Source organism: Ciona intestinalis, chromosome 9 (assembly GCF_000224145.3).
Source record: "Ciona intestinalis chromosome 9, KH, whole genome shotgun sequence".
Lineage (NCBI taxonomy): Eukaryota > Metazoa > Chordata > Ascidiacea > Phlebobranchia > Cionidae > Ciona > Ciona intestinalis.
The window spans coordinates 3625597-3632692 of record NC_020174.2 but is presented as its reverse complement, the minus strand read 5'-3'; the positions used below and the strand labels follow the sequence as shown (position 1 = coordinate 3632692).

The 7096-nt window shown below is 32.7% G+C and overlaps 3 protein-coding genes and 1 long non-coding RNA gene across 5 annotated transcripts in view; 3 read left to right on the top strand and 1 right to left on the bottom strand.

Annotated features, from left to right (window-relative positions):
- Positions 1-734: 734 nt before the first annotated feature.
- Positions 735-3042, top strand: LOC100175224 (ubiquitin-conjugating enzyme E2 A). The gene is made up of 4 exons (XM_002131410.5): positions 735-922; positions 1137-1333; positions 1943-2031; positions 2386-3042. Exons 1-4 carry the CDS (start codon positions 879-881, stop codon positions 2524-2526), a joined length of 471 nt encoding a protein of 156 aa, XP_002131446.1. The 5' UTR covers positions 735-878; the 3' UTR covers positions 2527-3042.
- A 105-nt stretch (positions 3043-3147) lies between these two features.
- On the bottom strand, positions 3148-4805 carry LOC100185409 (DNA replication complex GINS protein PSF2-like). The gene is made up of 2 exons (XM_026836158.1): positions 4507-4805; positions 3148-3947 (listed from the first exon to the last, which is right to left on the bottom strand). The coding sequence occupies exon 2, from the start codon at positions 3923-3925 to the stop codon at positions 3371-3373; it is 555 nt and encodes a 184-aa protein (XP_026691959.1). The 5' UTR covers positions 3926-3947; positions 4507-4805; the 3' UTR covers positions 3148-3370.
- On the top strand, positions 3562-4252 carry LOC104266042. The gene is made up of 2 exons (XR_717390.1): positions 3562-3738; positions 4022-4252. It is a non-coding gene; the product is annotated as an uncharacterized LOC104266042 (long non-coding RNA).
- A 360-nt stretch (positions 4806-5165) lies between the features above and the next one.
- LOC100186952 (RNA-binding protein FUS-like) overlaps positions 5166-7096 on the top strand; it is a 7276-nt gene continuing 5345 nt past the window's right edge. Inside the window, exons 1-5 of one of the 2 annotated variants that reach the window (XM_018813300.2) lie at positions 5166-5295; positions 5512-5564; positions 5662-6030; positions 6214-6313; positions 6522-6828. In XM_018813300.2, the coding sequence (XP_018668845.1) occupies positions 5283-5295; positions 5512-5564; positions 5662-6030; positions 6214-6313; positions 6522-6828 (842 nt within the window). In that variant the 5' untranslated portion in view covers positions 5166-5282. Of the gene's footprint in view, positions 5296-5511; positions 5565-5658; positions 6031-6213; positions 6314-6521; positions 6829-7096 lie in introns of both variants that reach the window. The other variant, XM_009861408.3, reaches the window with a different exon arrangement.

Sequence of the window (7096 nt, the reverse complement as noted above, 5' to 3'; positions counted from 1 at the left end):
TTGTCAACCAAAAATATATATGTCACTTACCAAAATCTGAAAAACTATAGACTATTATGGCCTCATCATTTTGTTCTCATTGTTTGGCTTTTAAGCATCTTTGTTTGACTTTGTCTTTAAATAAGTTCCAAGGGATAAACATTAACAACCCAGTGTTTTAGTTGTAATGCCAATTTTAAATTAAAATAAAAAAATTGGTTATATTAGATTATAAAATAATACATATTATATAATATATATGAAAAAATGATTAATTGTTTATATTTTCATTATAAAATTATATATACATACTATAATCTAAAATTGTAGCAATTTTTTTATTTGTTAGGTTTTCCAACTGGCAGCACTTTTTGCTATTATTTAACTGAGATTATGTAACAAACGCCCACACATATTTATTATTGAGGAAGACTAACACGTTATCTCATCCTACATATATATTATGGCTAAGGTCATTAATGTGTAACTGTTAAAAGGATGATAAATCATCACAGTTTAGTGAACCACTACTGTTAAAGCAATACTGCTGCTGTTATGTCTAGTTAAAACCATTAATGCCAAATTGGATGACTTGTAAAATGCAGGGAAATGTATTGGTAAAAGGCTATTTCTATAACAGCAATCAATAAAAATTCTTGGATATATTTTCTTATGGTTTAACATCATTGAGGTTTAGCTTGTGGGCATAAAAAACACTTACTACAGTTTTTGTCGAGCCAAATAATTGTTTTCTATCGAAATTCTAACCCTTTGGGTGTTTATGCCTATTGCTTATTTCAATATATTCATGTAGACCTTTTGCTTTACTAAGTTATATTCCATCTAGTTTACTGCATCGTATAGGATTTTTCATTTTTTATATTTCCGGATATTGAAGCATGTCTACACCAGCTCGTCGAAGATTAATGCGTGACTTTAAAAAGTAAGAAACCAGTGTTTTGTTTAGATTGTTTAGTAACCAATCGAATATATATATATATATATATAAAATTTATAAAAATTAAACTTATCATAAAAAAGCTCCATACCAATTCTCAATTGGCCTGCCATTAATGGTTTTTGTCATAATACAGTTATTAAGTTGAACAAGTGACTTAATGAGGTGGTATGTCATTTAGATTTGTATAATTTTGCAGAATACAAGACGACCCACCCACTGGTGTTAGTGGCGCGCCAGAGGACCAAAATATCATGGTATGGAATGCACTTATATTTGGACCTGAGAACACACCATTTGAAGATGGAACGTTTAAACTAAAAATTGAATTTACGGAAGAATATCCAAACAAACCGCCATCAGTTAAATTTGTTTCAAATATGTTTCACCCTAATGGTAGGTTATATATTCAACTAAATATAAGTTTTATCTGAAATACCCTTTAATGCAAAAATGAGAAATAAAAAAAAGGATTATAACATTAATGTTACAAGTATTTTAAAGTTTACTAAAATACTGTAGTGTTAGACCTTGTTAAAAAAATTGTTTAATTATCTTGGTTATAGTACACTTTTGAATATCACATTTATCTACTCCATGATTCCTTTTTTCTGAGAGTAAAATAGAATGTTTCTTGTGTAGGGTATAATTTGTCTGCACAAACATAGCTGTTTATATCTACACTGTCCCCGTTTGTATACTTTCTAAAAAAGCATACAGCTGCATTTAAGCATGCTGGTTTACAAAAGCAATAGCTGTGTTCCAACTTACCAGTCAATATACTGTTGTCATCTCAATAGGCCTACCTAACTTGTTTTTTTAAACTCTTAACTTACTTCTAAAAGTGCAATTGGTATAAATTTATATTCACTACAAAACTTCCTGCAAGGTACTAAGGTATTTAAGACTTGTATTCTGACACACTGGTTCTGTTACACTAAATAAACTTCAGTCTGTTGATTAGCAAAAATATCTGTATTGTAACAATGTCTAAACAATTTTTAGTATATGCTGATGGTGGGATCTGCCTTGATATTCTTCAAAACAGATGGAGTCCAACATATGATGTATCATCTATCTTAACCTCAATACAGGTATGGAAGTTTTCTTTTAGTATAAAAATATATATGTTCAAATTAAACTACTAAACTGTTAAAATCAGACTTTCGTTCAACATTGTTCCAGTTTCTGTGGGCAGAATTTTTTTACCTTAAGAACTTATAATTTATATTAAAATTTTACTACGTAAATGTTTTTACAATAAAAATGCTAGTTTTTTGGTTTGGTTTAATTTCTTCATTTGAACCTTCAACAAATAAATGAATGGCAGCTATCTTTAATGTGTTAACCGGCAAGTACAGTCATTACCTATAACATGGGCCCTTATATTTGGCTTTTACTGTGAACAAATAATTGTTATGTGTTATTAAAAGTGTTTTTTTGTCCAGTCATTGCTGGATGAGCCAAATCCCAACAGTCCTGCAAACAATCAAGCTGCTCAGCTTTACACAGATAATAGGAGAGAATATGAAAAGAAAGTTTGTAAAGTGGTGGAAGAGAGCTGGACAAATGCTTATACGAAAAGTTAATTCATGTCAACACTTGTTTGTGTGTGCGTGTGTGCATGTACTGTTGTCTCAACAGTTCTCTTTTGCGCAATATTCTTTATTCCTTGTCTTCTTGGTGAACTGTTTAAAACAAAGGTTGTCTTTGTTTATTTCTTATTCAATAATGTTTAATTTAATGTGCGCAGTGTATGCCATTTGTTGTAAAACTATGTTTGCACAAAATGAGTGTACACAACATGAAACAATCGATTTTTTTTCAAAATTGTTTTTGAGTGATAATGTAAAGTATTGATGACTGGTATGCTATTACTACCATAGGAAATTTGTATGGTATGCCTGTAAGGTTCTGCTTTACTTTATATTTGCTTTGAAGGCTGAAATCTGAAATTAAGATTTAATGTAATAGATAAATGTACAGTTGGTACTTCAAAGTATGAGTGATATTGAATGTTTGTGTTGGTAAAAAAATATTTACTTTGATTGTTTTATCTATGATATTTGATAGCTGGCTGAAAAAAAATAAAAAAATTGTTAAAATATTGGGATATCTTGTTTTATACATTACTATGGAAAAAATAATACTAATATACAGGCTAGGAGACTTTTTTAAACAGAAGCCCAGTAGATGTATAAAAAGGAAAATAAGTCAGCAAACAGTTTAATTATTAAGTGAATTACTAATCCTAGTTTTTCACTAAAAAAAATTAAGTATCAGTTTTTAATACTTCTAATACACAGACTATAGATAGTTTTTTAACAGAAACCCAGTAGATGTATGAAAAGGAAAATGAGTAATTATCAAGTAAAATACTAATTGTAGTTTTTCACCCAAAATATCTAAGCATCAGTTTTGCTGGGTCACAGTTTATTGTGTTGGAACAATTCTTTCAACATGTAACTTTGATGTTCTTAATGTGTGTAAGTGGTCCAATGATGCTAACAAAAATGGACGGGCTATATTTATCTCCATTAGAGTTAAATTATCGATTCGGGCGTGGCCTGCTTGAACCCGAATAAATTTATCACTACTGCTTCTTAATTTTGCAGCCCGTATGTCCCAAATGTCTTTAACTAAAGTTCGGACAGCGTCTGCATTCTGTATGTTAGGTTTAGCATGTGTAAGAAGTAACTGACACATTTCCCGAAAATGAGTGTTTGGAAGAGGAGTGAAAAGTTCTGTAGTTGTTTCGGCTTCTTTAATTTCTTCTAAACGCTCTATTGTCAGCCAGTCAGGTGGGTGAATTACACATTTTTGTCGTTGTCTTAAAGATATTGCTAGCCAGAATGGGACTTCTGTTGGCAAACCTGGTTGAAATGGCCCCACTTCACCAGATATAAAATATATTTTACTCATTGAAAAATTTGGCACAATTTTAACTTTTTGTTTTTCAGCGATAAATTCCATTTCCGAGTGTTCCATGTCGACCAATTTACTGTGAAACCTGTTAATATGACAGATTTTATCCTAAAAATTAACCAGTGGTGTTTAACCTAGAGGTCGTTTTTGTTTCCCTAGGGATCAAGATGGTTTTTTGAACAATGAAAAATGAAGAAATAATAGATACTCCCAAGTATTATTTTATAATGCATTTGGAGTATTCATATTTTAGATGTGATCGAACTACATGGATCATGATACTTCTTCATTTAAAATTGTTTTAAGAATCTCGACCAAAACAAATAATTTTAAACACTCCATTGCATGGTATAATTAGAATATTGGTTTTAAACAACTCAGCGAAAAATGTTAAGAGATTGTTGGATGGAATCGTTTGTTACAATGGTTTACAGACTCATAGTAGGAGTTAAAAACCATCGATCTTATGGTATCATTGGCACAAGTATAGCATCCTTCGGTACGCTACTGGATAGGCTGGTGGAAAGTGTTAAAGGTTGGTAGTTAGAGTTAGTGATTAGCAGATAACGCAGTGGGAGGATTTTTTAGCAACGTATCATGAAACAGAATGAGCATATTTATACTCTCATACGAGAAAAACTCACTGAGACACTGGACAGTTCCTGAGGAAGAAATCTCTTCTGTGCCCCGAAAAACTGAGAAAGTTTCACGTCAGAAATCTCAACAAAGGTTAGTTCGGCAATCGGAATTATACACACTACATAAAGAATTAACTGTTGATATACAGTCAGATAAACCGCGGGAAACCAGCTGACTCTAAATTTTTCAGATAATATTTATCCCCAAAACGTTACAAACTAAAAATTATAGTATTGCGATATTACCACGTAGTTAACTTATTTTCCCAACGAGAATGAGTTTAATCGCATTAATATACCACAAGGAACCTATATACTATTACAACGATACCTAGTGGAAAATATGAAGTTTTCGCGGTCACGCGCATGCGTCGACCACTCATTGTTGAATTGTTAGTTGCTTTTACGCAGAAGCGAAAATTAATCTTCGAAGAAAAAAAAATATAGAAACGAACGTGAAATAATTTATACTGATTTCATGATTTGTGGTGTTTTGTTCGTTTGAAGTTTTGTTGCTAGTGAAGAATCCTGCTTACAACATAAACTATGCGCCTAAATTGTCGTCACCGACGTCACGTAAGATTCTTCACTAGTACTATTTCTTTATTATGTAGCCGACAAGTCGCTAAAATTCTACTTCGTATTTCTAATTTATATTTTTTATTAAACTCTACAAAACATAAATTGCATACAGACTCTTTGTAACTTGTATTGTTATCTGCTAAAATTTAAAAGAACAACCCAAGCTACATATAAAAGAAGATTAACAGAAGAAGGACCCTATGGCTTCTCAGGGTATGTATTGTAAACCATTATCGAAAACTCCCCGTTTTGGCCCGATATATAACTTGATAAATTTAAAAGTACCAATATATATACAAATTTATTGTTCATTGTATAAACACATGCCAAATCATTTCTTTTATAAATTTAAATTTACCAATATATATATATATATATATAATTTTAATTTTAGAAAAACATGTCAAAACATTTATATTATTACAACAGATCAAGGGTACGGTTCCCAACAACACAACTATGGCCAAAGTCAACCAAGTCGGGTTCGTTGAATAATTTTGTCTCATTTGTAATTTTTGAGGGGGGGGGGGGGGTATTTTGTCACAGGACAAATTTAATATTTCCAAAATATTTTAGCAGCAGGGAGGTGGGTATGCTCAATATCCACAACAAGGACAATCTCATTATCAGAATTCTTCATATAATCAACAACAACAACAACAACAACAACATGGTTATCAACAATCTCCTCAAGCAAGTGGTGGTGCAAGCTATCAACAATCAAGTCAAAGTTATGCTCAAAATCAAGGCCAAGGTCAATCTGGATACGATAGAATGAACAATCAATATCAGGGAAGGCCTCAACAGTCGAGTGCACCACAACAAAGAGATACAAGTTCTGCTGGAAGTAAATCCGACAGTTATTCTGCAGATAGTGGGGGTTATGGTCAACAGGCTATGTACGGATCAAACCAACAAAGTTATGGGCAATCTAACCAATCATATCAAGTGAGAAATTTAGGCTACCTTAGTACCTTTATTTTTGTGGGTTCTTATCTTTACATTTAAATTTTTCATTCGAAAATGTATATTGTTTTTTAACTGAAAAGTTTATATATTTAATTTAACACCTCTTTATTTAGTTTTTTTTGGAGAATATCAAAGTTAACTAATGTTTTATTGTGTTATCAGATGCCAAGCAATAATGGAAGAGATACGACTTCACAAAGAAGTGGTGGCAGTGGTTCATATGGCCAAGATAGCTCTGAATCTCAGGGTTATGGAGGTGAAGGTAATGATATATTGTCAAAGATTAGAAGAATTGTAGATTGCAACAAGAATGTAGTCCTTGCTAATGTTACCGATGTGTGGGTTTTGAGGGCTATAGAAACATAATGGGATCATGACAAAATAGGATATTATAGACCATCTTACGTAAATGCAAAATCTTGCTTGATTACATGGTCTTTTACTGTTTTATAACTTTTATTTCTTTGTAGATGGTCGTGGACGGGGTGGTAACCGTGGCAACAGAGGCAGAGATGATGGTAACTACCAGCGGGGAGGTTATAATAACTCCCGGGGTGGTTATGGCGATTCTCGTGGTGGTGGTGGTAGTTATGGGGACTCTAGGGGTAGTTACGGAGATTCTCGTGGGAGTTATGGGAATTCCGGAGGCGGGTACAATGACTCAAGAGGAGGGTATGGAGGCCAGGATCGTGGGGAGACACGAGGGCGAGGAGGGGGAAGAGGCGGCTATGAAGGAAGAGGAGGTTTCAGAGGAGGATATGACTCTTCCGAGAACCGGTGAGATCATTATTTGATTAGATTTATGCTTATGTGAGGTTATACTTGGTGAGGTCAACATGCTTATGGAACACCTTTTGATTTGGCAGCGCATAGGTTGTATTTAATATTTACAGTTGCCATTTTATAAAATATCAATATGATGGTTTGTGGACAAGTAGACTTGATCTTTATATTGCAAATTCAATATTATTTGAATGTTTGTAAATAATATTTATAGGCCTATGTATTATTATGATTACCGATTGGTTATTTTCTACGATGGTTC

Bases quoted from the DNA above. Each gene is read 5' to 3' on its own strand.
- LOC100175224 (XM_002131410.5), top strand. From the start codon at position 879: ATGTCTACACCAGCTCGTCGAAGATTAATGCGTGACTTTAAAAA. The intron at 923-1,136 runs GTAAGAAACCAG...ATAATTTTGCAG, and splicing joins TTAATGCGTGACTTTAAAAA to AATACAAGACGACCCACCCA. The intron at 1,334-1,942 runs GTAGGTTATATA...AACAATTTTTAG, and splicing joins AAATATGTTTCACCCTAATG to TATATGCTGATGGTGGGATC.
- LOC100185409 (XM_026836158.1), bottom strand. From the start codon at position 3,925: ATGGAACACTCGGAAATGGAATTTATCGCTGAAAAACAAAAAGTTAAA.